Genomic DNA, 27205 nt, shown 5'->3' with positions numbered 1-27205 from the left:
ATTATCTGATATTTTTTGTCTTTGACTATTTTGTCTATTTCCTCCATGTCTTTTGGTCAGCTTCCTGTTTAGCTCTAACTAGATGATTATTCCTCTCTTCTTCTGAGCAGTTCTGTTTCTATTGCACTATAACAAGATTCTGTATCGGTGAGATGCCTCCTGGGGTATGCAACTAGGTGCTCTCTCCTGTTTCTGTCTTGAGATAACACTGACCCCACATTCCTATTGGCTCATATCCATGGTGATGGCAAACTATACAGTAAAATCAGGAAACTTGAGTACTGGCTCTTTTTCCAAATCCTTCATACACTTCCAGATATTATTCTCTACTACTGGGGTAATAATCACTTTCTCACTTTAAGTGTTTCTAATTATTCCTCGATGCTTTTAAGTATCAAGCTCTTCTCGTTACTATATCTGGTTTCAACGCTACCTCATGGACAGTTCTTCCAGTTGCTCCTAGCATGCCCCCTAAATTAAAAAAAAAATGTGTTCATATTCCCTACTAAGTTTATATCTCCAGTCCTCTGCTTGCTTGATTGCTCCAACTCATGCTCTCTTTCTGTTCAGATGTTTATGACATTTATACGCTTTTCTCCCTATTTAAATCCTTTATTTTACTATTTTGAGTCAGAGACCTACCCTCCCAAGCAGATTAGACCCCATGATTATCTGATATTCTTCCTACAATCTGCACCTTTAAGTTATCACCACTAGATCCCCATATGCACCTTTAAGTTATCACCACTAGATCCCCATATGCACCTTTAAGTTATCACCACTAGATCCCTATATGCACCTTCAAGTTATCACTATTAGATCCCCAACGGGTCAATCCTATCTTCACTTCCCCTCTACCTTGCAAGGGCCACTCAGAATGAATGAAATTTACACTGGCATCCCTGAATCTGGTGTTTCCTCTCTTCACCACTTAGTTCTCTTACTTCACAGCATATGATGGTGTTGGAACTGCAAGTGCACAACAGGCACCTGATTCTTTTTACCTCTATTATAGGTGGACCGCTGTGCTTCTCTCTCACATTATAATTTACAGGTGTGCAGTTGCCTATGTGCTGCATCCATTTGATAATCTATTTAGCCTCCCCTGCTGGGCATTAACCTCCATTGGTGCAAAAAAAATGTCAGGCAAGTTGATACTAGTGAAATGAGTGGAAATGACTGAAACTACAACTAAAGCCGCCACCAAGAACACATTTCCACAAACTTTACAAACAATGAAATTAAAGTGGAAGATTGCTGATTGACTGTGTGTATCAATAAATGTAGTTTGGTCTGGGTGCGGTCAAATTAAACTCAAATAGTGGACCAATTTACTATTTGAGTCTAATTTGACCACACCCGGACCAAACTCCATTTAATAAAATTAAAGATTCTCTTTTTGAGGATAATTACAACTTTTCAATTAATTTTTCTACTGAACAGATTTGGAATTTATACCTAAATATGTTTAGTAAAAAAAAAGTTGAAAAGTTGTAATTTTCCTAAAAGAGAGAACTTTTAATTAAATTGTTTATAAAGTTAGTGGAAATGTACTTAGCACCACTGTGAATTAAGTCATCAATATTTAACACTGCATTAACAATAATTATGTCAATACAATATTTCTTAAAACTTTTTATATGATGTCTTCCTGAACAATATCACAATAACTGACTGAATAAAATACTATAAAACAATAGATCATTTCAATTTGTGGAAGTAGATAATCAGAAAATAAATTAATTGAAATATAAAAAGACGATTATATTAATTTTTTTTACTTACTGAAGACATTAATGCATCACGAATTGGTTCTACCTCTGATTCTATCTGAAAATATGTAAAAAATATTTGCTTACTGGTTCCATGATTTCATTAATTTGAAATAAACAAAATTAAATCATTAATTTGTTTTATTTAAAAGGCATCATCAATAAATTTCATTAATAAAACTTTTATCTAATTAATATAGTATTACTTAATTTTTCACATGTAAAAAAATATTTAACACTAATGAATATATAAAAACAATATTTATGGATACTATTCCATGTACTTTCTTTATTCTGAGCAACATTACCTTGACAGATAAAATAAAATACTACAAAAAATGGATAATACCAATTTGTGAAATCAGTTGATTAGAAGAGAAATTATTAGAATAGAATAAAATTAATTATGTTAACTTACTGAAGACCTTGATACATCATCATGAATAAACGACATCAGTTGATCTTCCTGAAAACAGAAAAAAAAAATTGCTCACTCCTTCCACAACATAATCAATTTTAAATTTTCTGAAAAGGCATTTTTTTGTTGTGCTTTTTTTTATCAATGAAACCTGGTTTCTAAAATATAAATAGTTAATGTTTCATGCAGTTTTTTACCATAACAACATAATGTGAATAGGTACCATAAAATACAAGATAAAAATAGACTATACCAATTTATGGAATCAGATGATTTAGGATAAATGAATTAGAATAGAATAAGGCCATTAAAATGAATAACTTACTGAAGAGGTTGTTGTTTCATCATATACTACTACAATTCGTTGATTTTCCTGAAAACAGACAAAAATTTGGTTACTAGTTTCATAAGTTTTCTTAAAAAGGTAATCTTTTATCAGTAAAATCCAATATCTAAGATATTAGTTAATGATTCATACTGGACAAGGTTGATATGTTACACTAGAATAATAAAAAATATCTCAACATAATATTTATTAAAACTATTTATGTTTTTATCCTGAACAATATCACTATAACCAATAGAATAAAATACTTTAAAGATAGATTATTCCAATTTGTGGAAATATATAGAAAAGAAATGAATTGGAATACAAAAACAAATTTGTTTAAAATTTTTTATTTTCTGATAAAGATGACATTGTTGCTTCACCTGTAGGTTCTACCCAAGATTCTATCTGAAAATATGTAAAAAATGTTTGCTTACTGGTTCCATGATTTCATCAATTTGAAATAAAAAATAAAATCACTACTTTTATTTTAAATGGCATTTTTTCATCAATAAATTTCATTGATAAAACCTGACATGGCTAATATAGTATTAGTTGAAGTTTCACATATAAAATATTTAACACTAATGAATATAAATATAAGGACCCGTGGACAAACAAGTACCCAGTTCAGAGGGTATAGCCTGACCACCCTTCTTCTGAGGGGATATAAATAATTGGAAGACCAGTTGTCCCGAGGTCACAGGGCCTATTCTTCTGAGCTAATCACCTGCAAGGTAGTTCTAATAATTCAGAGTTTATTAAGTGACCTTGGACAGGATGGAGATCAACAGTTACGATATGGCACTCAAAAGGAAATACGACTTGCTACATGGAACATAAAAACACTTAAGGGAAAGGAAGAAGAGATATATGCAGAGATGATGGCATACCACGTGGTCATCCTAGGCATTAGTTAAGCAAGAAAAAAGGGAATGGAGAGCTAAAGCTGTCCAGGGACCATACCTTGATATATTTTGGAGTCCCAAAGGATACCAGAGAAAGGAAGGAGTAGGGATTATCATGAAAGATAACATCTTCACTAAGGTTGAGGAATGGAACCCGGAATCTTCTAGAATTATAACTATGCAAACCAAAATATCATCAAAATATTTAGTTTTTATTCAGATATATGCCCCTACAGAGGATGCATACAGACATTCTCGATGAAGAACAACTTTATGCTTAGTTAGAAAGAGAAGTTGTTAAGGCACAAAATAAGAGTAGAGAGATAGTTATTATGGGTGACTTCAATACAAGAATAGGAAATGATTTCCACTGATCTCATGGAGTGATGGGGAAACCCGGAGGTGAGGAAGCCAAAAATATCAATGGTCAGAGACTGATAAAGTTTTAGGTTGAGTTCGACCTACTGATTGGGAACTCAATATTTCCCCATAATAAAGTCCACAAAATTACTTTTAGTGCCCAAGAAAGGAATGGTAACAGCGTTATTGACTACTTCCTCTGCAGCAGACATCAAAAGACTCTTGTCAGATGTAAAAGTCATCAGAGGAGTGGAAATCTGCTCAGACCATATGATGCTCATAGCTGATACACAAATTTTGAAGCCAAGGAAAATACCGAATAGACAATATACAAGAATTGATATTTTATAGTTCCATAATCTACAATTTCAAGAAAGGTATGTGGCAGAACTGCAGGAAATTGACCTACCTCCTGGAGCGGGAGCTGCTCGTGGATCCTACTGGGAGAACACCCCTCCGCACTGCCTTTGACTGTCATATAAGTGGCCTTATCGGTACCTGTGGGGCACGTCAGCTTGTCCTTTCCATTTTTTTCTTCCTTTCCCAGCCTTCCTCTTCACTAGGACCCCATCCTCCTTGCAAACATCTTCCTTCACCAGCTTATGGTCGCTTAGGCCCAGAACTGCCCTTTACACCTCATCATCCTCGCTTGAATCCTCAGGGACGTTTCTGCCCCGGCATATGGGGTTCTCACTCCCTCTCAGGGACATTGGAGCCGGGACAGTGTCCTGATATTTTGCTACTGGTGGCTCACTTTTACCTTTGGGATCTTCACATTGGGTCTTCTTCCATATCTTAGTTTCATAGACCCTTTAGGAATCTCTTTAAGTACCTTCCCTTGACCAACAACTATACAGGTAGACAGTTAGTGTTTGGGTCAAATCTTTTTTTTTTTTTTTTTTTTTTATTTATTTAATGTAATTTACAACTGTACAAAAAAATACGATAAGTAAATATGTTGTATGTTTCATATACACTTAAAATCTTGGGAAGGAACCACCCATTGATGGTACTTCAAACATTAATTTAAATTAGAAGGTCCCATGGCCATCTTCTTTTCAGACGCCTCGGAGGATTATCAGGGAATGTTAAGGATGAAAGATTAAGAATTAATGGGTTAGAATGGTTAAGGAGTTTGGAATAAAAAGACGCATATCTGTTTTGGGCCAATTCTGCAATGAATGAGATGTTAAGGTATAGGACAAATCTAAATTTAAATAATATGGGTCAATTTTTTACTTCTCCTTAATTGTAAAATTTAATAGGAGTAATTAATTCATGCATAATACACTTATAATGATCATTTTGTGTACAATCTTTACATGTTATTTTATGAATAGTATTCTTATTTATTAATGTTTTTCAGATTATTTCTCTGTAAAATCTAATATTATTATCCCCTTGACTTAAAGGTTCTATATCATATTTATGTTTTGATTTTAAATTCACTAACAGATTTTTTGGTTCATTTTCTTCCACAGTCCATTCAATATTTTTTTCTGACGATTCAGACATTTGCTGTATTAAAGTAGTTTCCATTGAACAACTTTCATTTAACTCTATTTTATTTGAATCACTTTGGTCACCTACATTTTGTTTTGATTTCTCATTTATTTCAAATTCAAAATTTTCATTAATTTATAATTGAAAATGTTCTCAATTTTCATTAATTTCAAATTCAAAAACTACAACTTTTTCATCCAATAATTCAGAGATATGAACTGTTAAATCAGATTCAACTACTACAATTTTTTCATCTACTATATTTTCTACCCCCATAATTTCAACCCAGCAATTTTCACACAACTCTGTAGTGGTTCTTTCAATTTTATTCCCAATATCTTGTCCCATTTTGTTGATATCATTTTTAATATTGTTTAACACCATCATCATTTGTTGAAACATTGTTTTAATATCAAAATGATCACCACTATTTTCAACATATGAATTTAAATCCAAATTTGTTCCCACTAATTTATTATAATGGGCGCTATTTAATAACAGTAAGTCATCCCCAGCTCTAATTTGTTGGACAACCTTATCTTTATCATTTTTTGTTAACACTACCACCACACCATTCAATTTTCCATGAATCACAACTTTATGATCACTACAATCAGTTGCTTATATATTATTATCCATCATTAACTATTTATCCACAGGGGATCCAAACAAAGAGGAATATTTCTTCCTTTAATTATACAATCTTCTAGGATGACTGCTGACTCTTGATATCATCTTTCCAAATATCTAACACTGACAGTAAACATAGGGATGTCCGACCCACCTGCATCCAGATATCATCCACTTGGCAACCCCACAATTAGTGTACTCAACCAAAAGTCCAGTTTCCTTCCTTCATTGTTCGATTTACTAATAAAACATTTCAATCTACGTACTCAAACATAGCAGTGATTCAAATAGACTTCGGAAGGACGTGTGGCGCCATCTTGAATATTTTGAACGAGGCATCTTTACATCATATTTGACTGATCAAAATTGGTTAGCTTGCTTTTTTGTTAAATACAACAAATAAACAAGTTCCCCAACGGGGCAATCCTATTTCCACCTTCCCCTCTACCTTGCAAGGGCCACCCAGGGTGAATAATTTACATTGGCATTCCTGAATCTGGCTTTTTCTCTCTTCACTACTTAGTTTCTCTAGGGCTTCTCAGCAGATGGTGGTGGGTCTCACGCGTCTTTCTTCCTCCTGTTCCTCGCCTTCGTTCCTTATTCTTTCAACTTCTTCTTCAGTATCTGATGGTCCCAAAGAACCAGTCAATGATCCGCTTAGCTTCCTTTGATTGCTTCTCCTCTGAACCTACTGGGCATTGAACTTCATTAGTTCTACCTGGTTCAATTTGTGTCGTCTGAACATATAAGGACATTGTCTTGCTATATCTCCCTTTATTCCACATTTGAAACATCAGATATACAAGTAATGGGCTACTAAGTACCCTAATTTGCCACATCCATTGCAGTTTTGGTCCTCATGCTGCCCATTGCTTCTTGGTTTTATTTCTCTCTGTCTCATTTCAGTGGTTGATACTATCTTGTTCTCATTATACCTCCGGCAATTGTAAGCAACTCTCGTCCAGCCGATTTCATCTATTTCCGTTCTGAATTCCTCCTCTCTTGCACTCAAATGATCGCTCACTCGGTAAACCTTCCTTTCTTTCTGTCTCTTTGGACAACTGAACATTAAGTATCGTAGCCAGGAACCTATTCTCCCCTAAGCCTCCTTCACATTTACTATTTCCCTCATTTTATCCATAATTGGGTTATATTGGGCAAGGATGATATGTAACACTACAATAATAATAAAAATATCAACATAATATCTTTTTATGAGGTTTTTATCCTGAAAAATATATATACTATAACCAATAGAACAAAATACTTGAAAACAACAGATTATTTCAATTTGTGGAAATAGATTATCAGAAAAGAAATGAATTACGAGTATAAAAAGATAATCAGATTAAAATTGTTTACTTACTAAAGACATGGTTCCATCACCAGTAGATTCTGCCCATGATTCTATCTAGAAACATGTAAAAAAAAAATTGCTTACTGGTTCCATGATTTCATCAGTTTGAAATAAAAAATTAAATTATTAATTTGAACTAAAAGGCATTTTTTCATCAATAAATTTCCTTAATAAAATCTGATCCAGCTAATACAGTATTAGTTGATGTATCATATATAAAATATTTGACACTAATGAATATATCAACAAAATATTTGTGGATACTGTTCATGTACTTTTTTTATTCTAAACATTACATTAACAGATAAAAAAAAAAATACTACAAAAAATTGATAGAAACAATTTGTGAAATTAGGTGATTAGAATTAAATTAATTAGACTAGAATAAAATTAATTATCGTAACTTATTGAAGACCTTGATACATCATCATGAATAAATGGCATCAGTTGATATTTGCTCACTCTTTTCATAGCATAATCAATTTTAAATTTACTGAAAAGGCAGTTTTTTTTTTGTTTTGTTTTTTATCAATGGAATATGGTTATTTAATAGTTAATGTTTCATGCAGTTTTTTATCCATAACAACATCACGTGAATAGGTACCATAAAATACAAGATAAAAATAAACTATATTAATTTATGGAATCAGATGATTTAGGATAAATGAATTAGAATAGAATAAGGTCATTAAAATGAATAACTTACTGAAGAGGTTGTTGTTTCATCATATATTCCTACCATTCGTTGATTTTCCTGAAAACAGACAAAAATTTGGGTACTAGTTCCATAAGTTTTTAAGTTTTCTTAAAAAGTTAATTTTTATCAGTAAAATCCAACATCTAAGACATTAGTTGATGTTTCAAATACCATACATATCTGTGAATATAATCAGATATTAAATTCAATAGATTCAATCAGATATTAAAATCAATGGATTTAATCAGATATTAAATTCAATGGATTTTATTAGATATTAAATTCAATGGATTTAATCAGATATTAAATTCAATGGATTTTATCAGATATTAAATTCAATGGATTTTATCAGATATTAAATTCAATGGATTTAATAAGATATTAAATTCAATGAATTTAATAATCTCATACAGCTCCTCTTTAGTCTTTTGCTATTTTGCTTTAGTCTTCTATCAAATGGTTATTGGTATAATGGACTTCAGGTCTGTCATACTAAGGAATATAAACAGACTTGATAAGCCTAGGACGGAACTAGACATATAGTTATACAAGAAACAAACTGACATTATACTAATAACAGAAACCTTTATTAATGTGACCTTTAACACCCCAACCTAACTTTTATAACCACAATTATAAAATCTACAAAATGGACTATTCAGACAGTACATTACATAGTCATCATACCAACAATAATACACAATCCTTTACAATTACCCATAACACCAGATATACAGGCTACAGCTATCACTAATGACTTGAATTCACATTAATTTGGCAGTGGTTTACTGCTCCCCAAGACATTGGTGATTTCTTCAATATTTAGTAATTTCTTTAAATGTCTTGGTAGAAAAATTACTTCAAATTACCATGGGATCTTTCTTCTTTAATGTGCCTACTAAGTTCTTTCAAACATTTACGACAAGCTTCTTCCAATAGCTGAGAGAAAAATTGGCAAATATCAGGTAAGTTTCAAGGGTGGAAGATCTAGCTGAACAGATGGCCAGCCTTCGCATAACACTAGAGAAGGCCTGAGAATATAGAATGATAACCAACCATCTGTTTATAGACTTCTGAGAAACTAGTTTGCCTGACTGGATAACAATGGATGATGCTAAAGGTGTGGTTAAAATATTGTCAAACCTAAATTCCGGTCGAAGCAGCAGAAGCTATGAAAATGAATGTTAAGACCAAGTACAAACGTGCAAAACCTAGATCAGAATTGGATGTTCAAAGGCCAACAGGTGTTATTTTGGTTACAGCAAACATCTGGGAAGTTCACCCATTTCCTGACGCACGGATTGTCTTTTCTACAAGACCCTCATCAGACCTGTTCTTACCTAGGAATCAGGAACCTGAACCCTCACAAGCACAGAAGAGAAGTAGATCCTTGTCTTTGTCGTAAAGGCTGAAGTTCTGACTAGACTTCTGCTTTAACTCCCTGATGAAGATCTGAAATTCGAAAAGTTGGCACGAATGAATATTTTTTTTGTTTATTTGCTGACTGCACTCCCTGACCATCTTCTCCACAATTTATTATTATTATATTGGCTCTAACTCAGGGTGGGTTCTCTAGCAATCAGAACACAATTACACTTAAATGAATTAATGGCTACTTTAACAAATATGTTTAATCCTAAGTTGAGCGAACTAACCTAGTATATTATCTTCTTTGGTGACTATTGATTTTTCATGTCTTCATACAAAAATTGCAACCACTGACAGTAGACAAAGGGTGGTTAGGCTCTCAGCACTCCAAGACACATCCACTCTCGCCAGTGATACAAACAGAAGAGAGAGTTTTCTTCCTTTGTTTGTTGCCAACCCTCGACAGACGATGCAAACATTGATTGTTACCACAACTATTTTGATTTACAAAAATTCAGCTTAACATGGAAAACGGTCAACTGGGATAGTAAGACTGGTGGTTCTGAACTTCCTTCTGACCAATCCAGCAGCTCCTTTTGCTCTGGCATTGCCTCCACTACAAGAGACTACATTGGCGGCGGCACATGTCAACATACTCCCTAAGTTAAAAGTGAGAATGGCCATGTCGCAGGATCTTAGGAAGGCCATCTCGGACCTAGAACCACTTCCTTAAAGATGGGAACCGCATCATGGAGAGAATGGAGGCCGAAACATTGGAGGACTTGTTAGACCGATAAAATGTCATTTCTTTGAAAGCGGCCCTGATAAGCAGAATTAAAAGGACTATCCTGAATCACATCTAGGCCGTCCAATTTCGAAGTTAAATGTTCGATACCACCAATCATTCTCTATCTATGTCTTTCCAGTGATGCCCCTCCAAACCCAAATCTAGTAAATCAGTTTTAACACAATCCTCCCATCTATGTTTAAGTCAATCCCTCGGACTTTCACACATTGGTTCAGTGCTTATTAACATTTTAGGGATCCACTCATTACTAAGTCCTACAACCTTACACGCCCATCTTATATGCCGCAATTATAATTATGGGGTGCAGTTCCCTTAATTCAGCAATATTTAGCCTTCTAAATTCTCCCGTTAATTCATCTTTTTCCAGTCCAAATTTTTTACTTAATATTTTAATTTCAAAAATCTTAAGGTGCTGTTCATCCTTTAATGGAAGAGGCCACATCTTGCATCCATAATGATAATAATTTTGAAAATTTTAATTTTCAAATTTTTGGATAGAAGGCTCAAGCTAAGCAGTTTCAAAATTGAAAAATAACAAGCATTTACTGCTTTCAACCTCATTTTATTTCCTCATCAATTATGTTTTTTCTAGTTACTGTAGAACCTAAATACTTAAACCTATCTACCTGTTCAAATGCATTTCCTTCTATATTACCGAAATTGCTCTTATTTTTACTGCTAACCTTATATTTTATTTTATCCATATTTATTTCAAGACCTACTTCCTTACTGGACTTTATCATAGAGTTATGGAGTTATTATATGTATTTAGTTCTATAGTTTCTGTTTGGTTATTAATTAAATTTTCTGCCATTGGTGCTATTTCTGCTCCTCCCCCCTTCTCTCGCTTATCTAGGTTCGATTTTTTGCCACCGGGCTTCTAACAAACTCACTTCCAGACGCCCTTACTAAAAACACTGACTGTTCCAAGCTCCTGTGCATCGCAGAACATCTCTTTAACTGCTTAATTCTCTAAAAGCTAGTGAACCTTTGAACCATATGAAAGCTCATTTAAAAAAAATTTTTGAATGTTATATAGGAATTTAATTTTTTTTTTTAAGACTACAATAATTAATTAATGAAGCTATTCTAACAGTTATGGATAATAACAGCTACTATTTAACATATTTGATCCACAAGTCTTTGTGTATTCATAAGTATTAAAAAATAATTATTGTTTAGAAAAAAATTGTGAACTGTAATTATATATAAAATTATATTGAAATATAAATTGGTTTTATCAAGCTATATTTTTAACATTCTATGTATAGTATTTTGTATTTATATGTAAATACATAATTGGATAAATCTTCTAAAGTAGGAACTTGGAATGGAATGAATTTTCAATTGCATTAGTTGTGGAAATAAAAAAATTGTAATTATAGTTTGAAATGAAAAAATAACTTTATTCTGGGACATATGTCGCCTAAGAATAAATACATGGTTCATATAGTGAGATTTTTATCTGGCGAGTGTTTACAAATTTTCCGATTGTAGAATGAAATTACATTGGTATATTGGCTTTACTACTGTTTATAATGTTAATCAATACCTACCTATTTATTTGATTACAAAGATGTGGAGGTTTGGTTATTCAATAAATGAAGGAATAGGTGTTGTTTAAAGGATAGAATGGATGAGGACTGGCGAATGAAGATGGGAAGAGAATTCCAGAGGGAGGTTCCACGTATGACGAAGGATTTGCTAAAGAAGGAGGTTCTATAGGAGGGCATATATAAATCATTCGGATGGGATCTGGTGTTTAATGAGTGGATGGATGAACGAAGAGTGAGGAGATCTAGGATATAGGTAGGTTTTGTGATGTTAAGAACTTGGAATAGAAAAACACCAAGGAGGTATTGCCTTCGGGAGGTTGGATAGAGCCACTTCAACTCGGAATACCAGCGGGAGACTTGAGAGCACCTAGGGAACCCAAAGATAAATCTTACAAAGCAATTCATGAGTCTCTTCAGTCTCAACTCTAGTCCTGCAGATAGCCCTCCATACACCAAGGATCCATAGTCGAAGTGGGGGAAGACAAGAGAGGATACTAAGAGCTGACGAGTGTTCTGAGGAATGGAATTACGGAATTTTAGGAATTGTTTGAGTACAGTTATGGATTTGCATGTGATTTGGCAAATATGGTTATTCCAGGAGAGGTGTTGATCAAAGGTGACTGCAAGGTTTTTTATTGTAGGATAGAAGTGAATCGGTTGGTTGTTAAGGTATATTAGAGGACAGTAAGGGAGGGTATGAAGGAGGCGCTTGGAACCAATAAGAATGGCCTTCGTTTTTTTTGGTATTCAGCTTCAAATCATTGTTAGGCGCCCATGCGTTAATGCTGTCAATATATTCCTGTATCTTTTGGATGGCCTCAAGCATTTCGGAGGGATGGAAGGACAGATAGATTTGGAGATCGTCTGCGTATAGGTGGTACTGTTCGTGGTGAATGGAATCAGGAAGATCATTGATATAAATGGAGAAAAGGGTTGGTGAAAGTGAGGAGTCCTGAGGAACACCTTGTGACAGAAGCAGGGGAGAGGAAAGAGGTTTATTCGGAATGACGACTGTTTGGGAACGATGGGACAGGAAAAAGGTTTGTTGTAGAATTAAGTATTAAATATATTTTAGTGTATGGTATTATAATTATATGTGTATTTGTAAGCAGTTAGTACCTCAGAAGTGGATTTTTAACCAAACGTTTAATTGGATGAATGGGGTATGAATGTTTCAGGATTTATTAAAAAAAAATATTTTGAGTACAAAATAATTTTTTTTTTACCTAGAGAGGAGGAGAAATGTAATATCCTCTTTTTTTGATAAATAGGTATTTTTTATATGTAAATAGTTTTAGTTTATGTATCAATGCTTCAATATTTTTCATTTCTTTTATTAACCCAAAAAGGAAGCTAACCAACTTTTATCAATCAAATATCAAGTAAAAATATATTGTTCAAAATATTTAAGATGGCAGCATGCGTTCTTCTGAAGCCTGTTAAATTGCTGTTATTTTGAGAAGATATATTAAAATTTTTATCAACTTTAACAATCAATTTTCTGTCATGATTGTATTTGCAGTAAATTGGCGCACAAGTCCTGCAAAAAGTTTGTTGGATCGCGGCCATGTTAAGCAGATTCAAATATTTTAAAAACTTCATTTTAACTTCCCATCATAATTTAAATTACAATACATTTAAGAAAAAATAGAAATTAAGAATAAGTGTTCAAGAATAATGTTCATTAAGATCACATGTAAAAACTCAAAACTGTTGTGCTACAATTGATGTTCACTTTGAACATCGAGAGAAAGATCTCGATTCGTGAAATTCATTCATTGCTTAGGTGTGGGCGGGGAATGATGTTTCCTGGATGAGGAAGTCCCCATCATCTCTTGAGTGGACATCTTGAAAAAGGAGACATCGGAGAGTCACCCACGAAGAAAAAAAGATTCTTGGATCGTCATACAACACACTTCGGTGGATTGTGAGTAAAAAACTTTTAGAAGAACAAGGTTTTGTTTCATTAGTGTTTGTTTGGTGAATGATTGTTAACAGCAAGTGTTGGTTTGTTGAATAAGAAGACAAAGAAAATCGTCAAAAGAAGATTCTATGAAATTGGTTAGTTTTGTTCTACCTTAAATTGAATACATTTGTAAAAGAGATATAAATTAGTTTAAGTGTCATAAATAGTAAAAGTGTATGTTCTGATTGCCTAGAAACCCACCCTGAGATTAACAGTCTATTATATTATAAAATTTAAATACAATTCTCCTATCTGTGAAATATTAAAGCTTTTCATTTGAACCCAAGCTATCTTTAAGAAATGAGAATTAATTTAAAAATATCAAATTCCATTAATTTTATTTTAAATAAGTTTTGAATATTACAATACATTATATGTATATATAAAATATACGTATTGTAATATTATCTTTTTTTGATAAATAGTTATTTTTTAAATATAAATAGTTTTATAATCATGAGGGATAGTTGACCATGGATGACTTATACGAGGAGAAGTGGATGACTCACTCTCTGTTGTTTCCAAGTTCCATTATCTAATATCTTTACTTGAGGGTGAACTCCTAAAGTTAATTCAGGATTTTTCGATTACAGCAGAAGGTTATAATGAAAATTTAAAATTACTTGATGATAAATATCAGAATAAACATGATTCAATTAATGAATGTTTGGATCAGATCTTAGATGTTCCTTCTATTCATGTTAATGCTTCTTCTCTGCAAAACTTTTTAGATATTTATCAAGCCAGTGTCAAGCCTAAACTCTAAAATGTTTCAAAATTAATGTTGAATCAGGCAGCTGTGAGTTACTGGTCAGGTTGCTTCTTAGCAAATTGGATAAAGCCCTTACCATTTTATTTGAGTGAACTTTATCTTGTAATATTTTGCCTTAAGTTGAAGACTTAATTTCCTTTATTTAAAATCAATTGATTACTCATAAAAATTCTGTATTGTTTAAACCAACTGTTTCTGCTCAAAAGAAGAATTTATCTTCTTTCCATACTGTTGAAGAAACATTAAAGAAAAAAGGTTATAATTTTATAAGTTTGGTCAATTTGTAAAATCGATTTATTTTAGCTACATAAGGCATTTGTTTACTAAAAGAAAAACATCCAATTGTAAACAAAGCTCCTTTTGGCAGAAAAAGAGAGGCAGTCCCTGATTATAAGCAATTGCTGGATTGTTTATATTCAGTTTTTCCCTGCAGCGGCTCTATTATCAGCACATCTAAGCATCTGGCCTAGCCATATTCACTTACATGACAGGGGCCCCTATTGAGTATTTCAAGAACATCTCAGCACTCATCTGACAAGGTTAGATATAGAAATTTATGCATATTGATCACGACACATTCCTCAACAGTTTTTTTCACTCTTAATTATAAAAAGTAGTATAAGTATTTGTAAAGTATTACTTTATTTAATTATTTATGTTGATTTCCCCTCCTTTTATTCTTTTTGTCGGTTTCATTTTCCTCAAACATATTTCTGTATTAACCTTTCCAACCCAATAATAATATTACCAGCACATATTCTACCTGGCAGGAGGAAACCCTTTCACTGGAGCTCTCAGTACAGGTTATATTTATTGGTCTTCTGGGTACAATATTGTTTAAATTATTAATTCATTGGCTGGTCCTCCAGTTAACATATTTTTGGGTTGGTTTAAAGTAGATTAATTTTTTATTTTTATATTGATATTTATTTATATATGCATATATTTTTTCTATCGTAATCTTCATACCACTCATCCAAATATTTTCAATTTTTTTTAATTTTATTTTATCTTTGTATTAATAATGGAGTCTCTTCCTGGTGATAAAATTTTCTAATACATTTGTCTTAAAACTAAGCTTCGATATTTATCTGTATAAAACAATTATTCAGCCAATTCTTCTGTATGGCTCGGAAACGTGGACTATCTCCAAGACTGGTGAGCACAACTTAACGGTCTTGGAGAGAAAGATTCTCTGTAAAATATTTGGAGCTGTCAAGATTGTCAAGGAACAAACCAGGAGCTCAAAGATTTATTTAAGGAACCAGATGTTGTCCGGTTTGTGAGGCTTAGTAGATTGTGGTGGGCCAGGCATGTTGCTCGGATGGCTGAGAATGATCTGCCAAGGAAAATCGTCACAGAGCCACTTCATGGAACAAGACGCAGGAAACCTTGCCTTCAATGGAGTGACAGTGTGAGTAGTGATGCCAAGACATGATGGGAGTGAGGAACTGGATGGCAGCCACACAAGATCGCAATAATTGGTGGAGGCTGGTGCAGGAGGCCAGGACTCGACATCAAGTTGTAGTGCCAAACTAATAATAATAATAATAATAATGTGTGAAAACATTATTTGTTATTTTTAAAAAATGTGAAAATATGAACAATTTAAGTGAAATAAATTTATCATCTCAGAGAATTGGAATTTAGAAAAAAATTATTGTTTTGTTATTACCCTGTTCAATTGACGATGTCTGGAAGAAATTATATTGAACTGCAATTTATAGAATATTTAAAAAGTCATTTTATAATAATAATAATAAAAAGACCTGGTCAAGTTGTATTATGGTCCACATAGTGCAACACATCAATCCAGATTTACACATGATAAATAAGAAATAGAAGAATGCTATGATTATTGATATTAAGATTCCCGACAACAACATGAACTCAACTGTGAGTGAGAACTATAGGAGCTTCTGGAATGGGTCACAGCAATGTTCATTACAATATTATCCAAAGTCTAGAGTGACAGACACAGAAGGACTAGAGATACTACTTGATGTGCTCAGAGAGGCTCAACAGAGAGTTCTCTTGGTTAAACTTCAGTAAGTTTTTTAATTTTTGACAACATTTATATTTGTAGGTGATTATTGCCATCTGTATCGTATTTTTTTGAAAATTAATTTTGTGCCGCTGTCGTTTGCTGCAATCTGTTTCCCAGGTTTAATAAATAAAAATTATATTTGTTAGTTTAAAATTCAAAAATAACCAAAATTTGAATTGCTGAAGTCATCCTGTCCAATTTTGACTTTTCTATCTGACATCCTTGCTGTCCAGTAAATACTCCTTACAGAGGCATTCCTGAGAACCCACTCATGAGGAAGCAGCCTTTTGATATCAGTGTTTTTTTTAACTGCAGGGAAAAATTCTCATTACATTAAAAATGGAAGGGAGGGGTTCGAATTTTTTTTAACCACTGGATAAACTAACAAACATAATTTTCATTTCTAAAACCTTTTCAAGAAGAATCTAATTCTGTGGTGAAAAGAAGAATGAACTGACTAAAAGGTAATGACACTATTGTATTCACAACTTTTTAAAACCAAAAACTAACTACTTTCTTTATCAAGTAATAGTAGTATAATTTATTAGATATTTGAAAAATAAATGCCATCTCACCATTATATAGGTTTCTGAAAATCTATTAAAATGAGATGAAGGATGATCTGAAGGATCTGTTGGCTTTGATGAGTTCCCTTGCTCACTAGAATCCCCTTCAGCAATATTTGAATCACCAGTTCCAGTTTCTATTCCTGATACAGATGAAGTAGTTCTATAAGGTCTTGCAGTAAGTGACTTCATAAAGGAATTCTCTGCACATGACTCAGTCACAGAAGAGTTAGCTTCAGAGGAACCTGCGGTAGGTAAAGTAGTTTCATCTGATATAACAGTCCTAAGATAGTTTCCAGCATCAGTATTCACAGGAATATCTGCCGTAGAAGAGTTAGCTTCTGGTGAATCTGCCCCATGAGGATTTGGATTCTAGAAGTAAGATTTATACATTATTTTAAACAAGAGTCTTTGAAATGAATTATTTTAATAAATCACTGATCAATGATTAATGGTTATTTATCTGTTGTATTTTTAATCATTTTTGAGTAGGTAGTCACTTAGTGAAAAATTTTAATGTTTAAATGTTCACCATGAAATTGATATTTACCATAGCTTTTTGGTAATTTTTATTTTATTTAATTAAATACACAAGCAACATAAAAGGTCATTAGGTGCTGGTGTGATAAGAATGCTTTTAGAATGAGAATTTCTTAAAAATTTTAGCAAACTTGTTTTAAGTTATATGAGTATAATTAAGAAACCCTGTAGTTTAAATGTTAGCAATGGCTTAGTAATAAGAATAATAACACAATATATCATTTTATGGTTAATTAGAACATTTATGAGCAAATAAAGTTTTTAATTCTACTCTGTTATATTATGTTTCTCAAAAGGTTTATTATAATAGTAAAAAATTAAAATCATCTCTACCACCTTGATTCTAAACCAACAGCATGTACTCCATCTATTAATTTTAACACCAAAATCAGTTCATCCTTACAAAATTATTAATTATATTGAGAGCTTGTCATACTATAAAGCTCTGAGCTACAGATACTAGACATTGAATTAATCATGAAATTCTTCATTAAAAACCATCATCATAAACCTTAAATAGTAATCCTGATCCTAATAAACATCTATATTTCTCTTTTTCAAAATTATATATTTCTCAGCTTTGTAGAAATATTTTGAAGATATCATGGTTAATTAAAAGCCAAGAAATGCTCAAACTATCTGAATTCATATTTTACAATCATTCTTCTTCTAAATTTTTAAAAAAAATTTCTTCACTGTATCCATTCTCTTAAAATATTCAAATTCACTTGAAATCATCAGTTGAGTTTTAGAAAACCCAATTCAACTATACAACAATGTCATCCTCTATTAGACAACTTTTATAATTCTTTAAAGTTAGAATATTATTGTCCTAGTGTTTCCCTTGACATTAGTCTTGACATAAGGACTGTTTAAAAGGAATGGTTTCTATACTCAAAACTTTGCTTCTTCAGACCTACTATTTAAAAATATTCAACAGACAGTTATCAGTGAAAGTAGGGACTTAATTCTCTGAAAGACCCTGAAATCTAAATCTAAATGAGATTTAAAACATTCATGACATGACTGAATTGTAGAAAACAGGTTTTATTATTTGGTTAGTATATAAAACAGTAGATGGCAACACTGCTTCGGACATGGGGTAGCTTGACTTTCCTTTGTTTGAAGACAGTCGATCTTGGTGTCTATTAATGGAAACAGATACTCTTTGTCTTTGTTTATAAAACCCTCCCAACATTCCACAACAAATTGGTAACAGAGCGTGGTTTAGTGTGAAAAAGGGTTATGTGACAAGAGTAATTTACATATGTTAATGGATAAGTAAACTTTGTGATTTTATTTAGGACTAACTGCTGAAATCAAAACACAAAGGACAATGGAAGCCACAGTAGGCAACATTGAAAAGCTTGCTGCAGATATTTACTGCATTTTGTCGATGAAAATTGAAGTGTACTTAGAAGCAAAGGACTTATATGAAGAGGTAATAGAAACAAATCTGCTGAGAGAAGAAGATGCAGCTTGGAAAAGAAAAAACAAACAGATACTCTCTACTATTGTTTTAGTAGTTATTGATGATATATTGCCGTCAATTAGAGGCGAAAAATGTGCACAAAAGGTTTGGGAAAAATTAAGAGAGAGGTTTAAGGACGTTCCAGTAAGGAAGTAAAAAGTGATGGATTTGATGTTTGACCTTACTAAAATCAAGAAAAACAGAGGTGAAACATAAGATGAATACCTTACAAGGTTTCAGTGTTTAGTCCAGGAGATAGCTTAATAGATTAACAGGAGATAGCTAAGTAAATCTTTGACAGACGGAGAATTAGTGAGGTACATTATAGAAGGCTTGCCAGCCTATTATGACCCAGTTGTTAAAGCTATTCTGGTAAATAGTAATATTAAATTTACTGAGATTACTAACGAACTAGCATTAAAAACATTTCATGAAAGGTCAAACTTTAGTCCAAAAGTTTGCTTTATTTGCAAAAAATCAAGTCATCTGAAAAACGAATGCTGGTTCAACAAAGAAAAAATAGACAAACCAATAGAAATGACCCTTTGATACACAAAAGCCTCAATCAAGAAACAGCATAGAGCATCCTTGGCCACAGAATTTGCCTTATGTGCTATTAACAGTGACAATAGGTATTCGGTTGAGGAAGGATCAGAAGAAACAAAAGATGAAGGGGATATTCATAAAATTCATCAAGGAAAAATTAAAGTGAAGACACATAGCAAAGGTGGTATAACCATTATTGGATTGTAAATAAAACAGTAAATGGCGACACTTCTTTGGACATGAGATAGCTTGGCTTTCCTTTGTTCCGAGACAGTCAGTCGTGGCGTCTATTAAGGGAAACTCTTTTTCTTTGTTTATAAAACCCTCCCTAAATTCCACAACATGATGGGAATCTCAGGTACTTTATATAGAACTAGGAGTAAGCAGGGAGTGTATGTGAAACCATAACCCTCACCCAACAAGACCCTACTTATTTTCTTTAAAGATAATATCATAAATCTGGGTTCAAAAGGGAAACACAAATGAACAAATATATCACTAAAAATAATGTCTAAATACCATACTAGGTATTCTTACTACTTTATCACCATTCCTAAAGTCCCATAATTTCAACTTAATTAAGCTTATAGGATCTTGTTGTTTTTTTTTTTTAATATAGAATAGTTTTGTGATATTAGAATCAAAGAGTTTTTTTTTTTTAATATAGAATAGTTTTGTGATATTAGAATCATAATAATTAAAAACAATTCTGACCTTAAGTGCCACAAAAATACTATACTAGAAATGTTTTACTTAGAGAAATATGGTGAAACAGAAAACTTTCCTTCAAAATCAATCAGCAAGTTGACACAAGTAACTTTATGATTTTCATGTTACATTACCTGTTGATTCAGCAGGGTGCCTTTTTTATCCATTCCTGGAACAATACAATTGCAATATTATACTAATTAAAAATCGCACAACGCTACTTATAGTTGGCAAAGGGGATTTTAATTAATATAATGGCTAAGGGAGAGGAAGTAGAGGGGAGTGACAATCAACTGTATCACATTATATGGTCATTTTTTGTTAAACAATGTTTAATTCATATTTTACAGTTTCATAACAGCTTAAAAATGCCCAACCACTAACAGTTAGTAAAAACTTGATAGGAACTTAAAGGTTAATATGAGAAAAAATGTAACTTCTGAAATATAAACTATAGTGAATACAATCAAAGAGTTATAGCCATAAGGAAAAAAGTAAAAAGAAAATGGATTGCAAACACATAAAAATAAAATGAAATTTAAATATTGAGGAGTCACTAAAATAACAACTGAAGATGGTGAAGAGACCATCTTCTATCATAGGCATCACTAAACTGATCTGGGTTATTTTGTAACTATAACAACAACAACGTTAAGCAACCAAAATGTTAATATACAAATTTGAAAAATATTGGTTAGATGGAGGCTATGGAAAGATAGCAAGGACCAAATATTTGAAATGAAATAATTTTAAAAAAGAGATAAAAATGGAGAGGTTAACTATAGCTTTTGGAAATATTATTGGTACTAGAAAAGGTGGAGAATACATACTCATAGGATTGGGGACTAAATGGGACTATAGATGGATTAAGTGTCGAATATTTCATTTTCAGAAACTGAAGCTGGAATTAGAAAATTGGAGGTGTTGTGAGTGTCAAAATAAGGGTCAGGGAACATTACACTCTCAGAGAGCTTCAAGGCAATAGCAATTGGAAGTGACTCTGGAAAGGAAACCACCGTGGTGGGAGGTACTATATTTGAGTTTATCTGTGGTTTTACCAATTTAGAAATGGTTACAGTTAGAAATAGAACAAAGTTAAGAATAGTGGAGGAGTGGGATGAAATTTCTTAGATTAGAGTTGATTCAGAAGAACCTGCGCTTAAGGTGGAAGTGATGGACAAGGGTTTGTAAAGATTTCTTGATACTGGTCAAAAATATGGAAATATATGAAAGGAAAATGCTTTTTTTATCAATATTTTATTGTATTACATTTTATCATTTAAAAAACTTCAGTAGTCACAGGTTGAGAATTTGACACAATATAATAGCAGTAAATAGTAGACTTCAAATTATGTCCATACATTAAATTCACAAATGCTTATATAAAATAAACAGAGAGAAGGAGATACTTGAATTGTTTCTTTTAAATTCATCAATTCAAATATACTTGAAATATATTTATTCCAATGTATACATGTATAATACCTTAAAAAGAAATATATACATGTGAATTAAAAAATACTACATGTATAAGAGTTACTGACTATATACAGCTAATTTAAATATTTTATAAAATCAAAAGCTCAACAATTTTGACTACGTAATAATTTAGTTATATGATATGAATTTTTTGCATGATTTTACTTTTGACCTTATATATAATATATTCATTTTCATTTGCCTCTGTAATTGATTTCTTTTCATCATTTGATTATTTAAAATAAAATTATGAAGTATAAAAATGCACAAAACCTTCAAAAGGCTGTAACAAATTATTCTTCTAAGGATTCATCTTAAAACAAAGAGAAAACATTTATAATGCCACATATATACTTATATAAACTCACAAAAAAAAATTATGTTAACACTATTTTTTAAAATTTATTACAGTCATTATCTTTCATACATGAAATAGGATAATTAATCAGCCATCATGCAATAATTAAAATGTATTAGGTGGAGCCAAAAATTTATAAAAATAAACTACTGATTCAGTATGTAACTTATATATAAAATAATGGTAAGAAACACCATATTAGTAGTTTAAATTTTACAAATATCGTGTTATAATGGAACATACCTCTATTCTTTTTTCAGAACCAACAATAAATCAAACTTAAAAGATGGTGGATAATTCGGAGGTTAAAATCACTTTTCCCAGTGCCCTCTAGCATTAATTCCTACAGTAATCCTCTTCTGGAAGGTTTTAAATATCGTATTTGTCATAAATATTTATTGTATGTTTCCAAAGTATTTTAATAAGTGAGAGGCTCTTCATTATTAATCTTCGACATAACTATTTCCTTAATGTGCATTAGTAGTATGTTAGGTACGAAGGTTTTCATTCAATAAGTGAATTTCACATTGTTCAAAATTAGTGGTATTACATATTTTTTCGGCTTGGTGAATCATGAAATATGTTATGTCATAATACATTTTTTTTGTAATTTTAAAGTTGAGATTTATTAAAGCAATTAAATTACGAGGTTCTATAATAAACCATAAAGTTGTTACAATTCAAATATAATCACTCTCCTAATATAAAGTATTAGGATACCGAACTTAGGAAACTGATTAGACTCCAAAGATATGCAATACTCCAAGAGGAAATAGCTCGAGGAATCCTAAAACAATAAATTCATCAGAAATGTTTCAGAAATTTATTGCAGTTTATATAATACGGGCACCAGAACGGCAGCCCCCCAAACTTGGTTCAATTTTAGTCGTTCATCAAGTATAATATGAATAGAAAATTAAGAAAAAGGAGGAAATTTTTAAAATAATGAGGTCAAATACAAATCTCAAATAAAATAAAATACAAAATAATGTAGAAAAATATTTTTCAAAATTGGTAGAAATATTAAGCCATTTAAAAATTTTATGATAAGTTATATAAGTTATTTTATAGTTTTCAGTAGTTGTATTAGGTTTTTAACTGTTAAAAACGTCCATAGAAAAACAAATTTCATCAGGAACCTAATTTTTTCTATTCCAAAACCTATACTATCAAGTTTTGTTGGCACAAGTAGTTGTTAAAACAGACCTATGATAAATTATATAAAGAATAAATAAGAGATACATTTCAGAATGGAAGATATTGTTCTCAGCAATCTAGTTTTCCATTATTTATAGTAAAAAAGATATGTTTGAAATTATAGGCTTATTCAGGTTTCAAAAAGTAAAAAAAAAAACATTCTGTATATCTGCCCACCTGTTTGATAACTAGTAGTAACAAGAAACAAGCCTTATATTTTTCATTATTCATATTCCTTTTACAGCTTCGATGTACAGTTTGTTCCGTTCATTGCTCCACTGCACGTTTTTGTGGGAAATACTCTTTCTACCCTGGAGTTAAAAAAAAAAGCAAAGAATTTTTCCAAAAAAATCTAGACATGGATTCCATACTCATACATTTCGAAAATAATACAACCTATTTCTTGGGTAACAGCTGGTAAAAAAAAATCATCCTCACGTTTTTATGTTAGAGGAGATATGGGAAATCGTGGCTTTACTATTTACTATTTGAATTTACTAGAATTTCGTGGATTTTTATAATAAAAGAGAGATGGAAGATGATGGCTTTACTAATTAGTATTATTTGCTTTACTATTTGAAGTTACTAGGCATTCATGTGGTTTTATATTAAAGGAGAAATGGATGATCATGGCTTAACTACTTACAATTATTCGCTGAGTGTGTACGCCTGAGAAAGACGGTATCCAACAGCAGTAGCGCCCAAACCCAGGTTTTGACCTTGCTTTAGATTTCACACATTTGTGGTTGGATATTATGTTGTACTGGTGGAATTTTTTGAACCGGAAGAAAATTACAAGAGTGATTGAAAGCCAAATCGTCATCAAGAGGATTTCTTCGACGTGATTGGTGTGACGCTGCTGACAGGAGCAATGGCCTTCGATCTCATCCTCAAGGAGAATACTGCGAAATATGATGTGAAGAGTCAGGGCTAGGGAGTGCTACCGGAGGGACTCCGGGTGAGGGTCGGCGAGACCCCGAAGCTGTTATTTGTCATATTGAGCAGTAAAAACTTCCGACAATCACTAAATAAAAGCTGAAGTGTCCTCACATTATATTACAGAAAATGTAAATTTATTTTGTTTTTGTTTTAAGATTGTTTTTTCATTTCAGCTTGTTCATATATTATATGAAGAGTTCTTTTATTATATTCTTAGGTTTAAATTCTGTATATAGCGTTTACTTCGGGGAGCTTGTGAGGTTTTTTCAGTGATATGCGTATAGGAATATATTTTTACTGTAAATAGTTTTCTTCATTGTTTTTATGTTATTATATTGTATAGTATTTATAAGTTTACGTTACGGCCTTGTTACTTCGATGTCAGCTGACTGAGGAGATCAGCTGATCGAGGGTATATAACAGATGTAACGAACACAATAAAGTCAGTATTTTACAACAGTTCAGACGGGTCAGATCTTATTACTTCTTCTCTTTTTTAAAGTTTTGCTTTAAGGAGGAAACAGATAACCAATCCACAATAGTCCTCAATAACCATCGTTATAATTTAGGTACAGTAGAAGGATCACTTAAGCCAACCAGTAAATCTAAAGATCTTCTTCAAAACTCTGGAGTCGCAGGCACACCTCCCTGTTCCAATTCTACATGTCATTCTAGTTCACTGGGTCATTGTAGTAAATTTATAAATTCCTTAGTGGTACAACTCAAAAAAACATTCTGTCCGTTCAGTTGTGCCAGAGCCACTTATTGACATTTCGTTGGAAGTTACCTCCAAACAAACTCACTCACAACAGTTACCCTCTTCTTTGGGGTCTCCTAGCAGTCCTCATGGTCCTCCTGGGCTCTTAAAGCCTGAATCACTAAGATCAGATCGTTCCGCTACATCTGATCCTAATAAATCTAACGACATCTCATTAGAAAATATTTTCGTCCAAGACGAAACTCCAGGATCAAAACGCCTAGCTGCGTCAGATTCTAGTTACGCTAGCGACATTTCCCTGGTAAATAATTGTCTTCCATTTCCCTCACAATTGCGGCGCACCTCCAAGACGTCCCCAATTGGTGGTCAACCTGAACCTACCCGCCTGCCTCAGCCTGAAATCCTAAAATCTGATCAGCCTACTCCACTAAACACTAGTAAAACCAATGACATTTTGTTCAATATTACCTTTATGCGAAATCACTCAGAGCACTTACCATCTTCTTTGAGGTCTCTAGGCAGTTCGCTTGGTCCCTCCGAGCTCCATGAGCTTGATCCCTTGAGATCAGATCGTTCAGCTTCATCTGATCTTAATAAATGTAACCACATTTTGTTAGAAGTTACATTTCTCCGGAATAGTTCTTTACGTCTCAACCCCAAGAGGTCCCTACTCAGTGATCAAAAACTTCTCTTCATTAGTGTTTCTAAGTTCGAAACTCATAGACCTAGACGCCCAGCTACATCAGATCCTCACCATACCAACGCAATTGCGTCAGGACTTCATCATCCACGAGATGATGCTCTGCCGCTCCTTACCTTCAAGTGGTACTCAATGAATTACCGCCTTCCTCCTGTTCGCTACGTAACTCTCAAAGAGGCGCTGCAGCTGAATAAGAAACTCATACATTTCCTTCGGTTAAGTTGCAAACACATTGCTTATCAGCCATTGCAACCGCCCAACTCGGTCATCATAACCAGGGGAACGTAGGAAGCCGATAATTTCCCTAAGTGGTTATGCGAACGTTGCAATGTTCATCGAAATAAAGCCCCTGTCGGATTTAAGTAATCCGATTTTTACCACTCTTTTTTGGATTTATATAAAGTCTCACAATTTTCAGCCCCCCTTTTCCACACATTAATTATAATCGCAAAATTACACTCGGGACACCGGCAGTATAGGACGAGCAGGTCCCGATGTAAACAGTCCCCCATAATATTCTTGTGTATCACTTCAAAAGTCTATTTATTTACTTTCATCTTATTTTCGTCTCAGATGCCCCACAACAAGATTACTTTGCATATGCACCGTACATCTCATAAAATTAATCTATCTTCTGTTCTTTACTGTCGTCATTCCAACTACTTGAGTCATTCTTCTGTTGTTCACATATCCGCTTCATACCTTGTATTAACCTTCACGCTTTTCTCTGGGCATCATTCCCTGTAGTATCAAATACCTAATTTCTTTGATACTATATAAGTTTAAAATTTTAAACGGGCGGAATGGTGTGATCTTTTATTATGCCGCTTGTTCAAATCCTGCTGCAGTCCTAACCCTGCTCAACCTGAGGCAAGCTCAACTTTTACAAACATTCAAACCATTCTCAACTCTCGACCTCTTACTCCCTTGATCAGTGAACCTAACAGCATTTAGACCAGCATGTAGACCACTCCTTGCCACGCCAAAAGATGTTATGGATGAGAACGTCAACCTACTGAAGCGATGACCGGTAGTGAATCAAATCTCTCAACTCTGTTGGAAAAGATCGAGAAAGGAGAATTTGCAACAACGGACATTACCAAGAACAAACCTTAACATCAGTGACCTCGTAATCATAAACGAAGAGTATACATTTTTCAAGATTTGACCTATCGGAAGAATCATCGCCACGCATTCTGGGCAAGATGGGATCGTGAGAGTTCCAAATCTAAAAACCAAAAACTGGAGAATGTCAGCACCAAATTATCAAACTAGCTCTCCTTAATCCCGTATCAATTTAAAATTTTGAACAAATTTTAGGCGGGCGGTATGTTGTGCCCAATGTAGTAAATGTGCTCCATGTATCCTCGGTGACTATTTTCCTTGGCAGATCACTCTCAGCCATCCGAGCAACATGCCATACCCACATCAATCTACTGAGCCTCACAAACTGTTTTTTTTTTTTGTTTTTTTTTTCCGAACCCTCTAAAACA

General features: G+C 32.9%; 1 protein-coding gene across 1 annotated transcript in view; it reads right to left on the bottom strand.

Annotated features, from left to right (window-relative positions):
- Positions 1-27205, bottom strand: part of LOC106678184 (uncharacterized) — a gene marked incomplete in the record, with an annotated part of 138425 nt that overhangs the window by 105159 nt on the left and 6061 nt on the right. The window contains 7 exon segments of the mRNA XM_067046185.1: positions 1786-1830; positions 2191-2238; positions 2516-2563; positions 7286-7330; positions 7983-8030; positions 17066-17428; positions 20456-20490. Of these exon segments, the coding sequence (XP_066902286.1) occupies positions 1786-1830; positions 2191-2238; positions 2516-2563; positions 7286-7330; positions 7983-8030; positions 17066-17428; positions 20456-20490 (632 nt within the window).

This window comes from Halyomorpha halys, unplaced genomic scaffold (genome assembly GCF_000696795.3).
Source record: "Halyomorpha halys isolate HHAL.00 unplaced genomic scaffold, Hhal_1.1 Scaffold127.1, whole genome shotgun sequence".
NCBI classification, from domain to species: Eukaryota; Metazoa; Arthropoda; class Insecta; order Hemiptera; family Pentatomidae; genus Halyomorpha; species Halyomorpha halys.
This window is presented reverse-complemented; position numbering and strand designations above follow the sequence as displayed.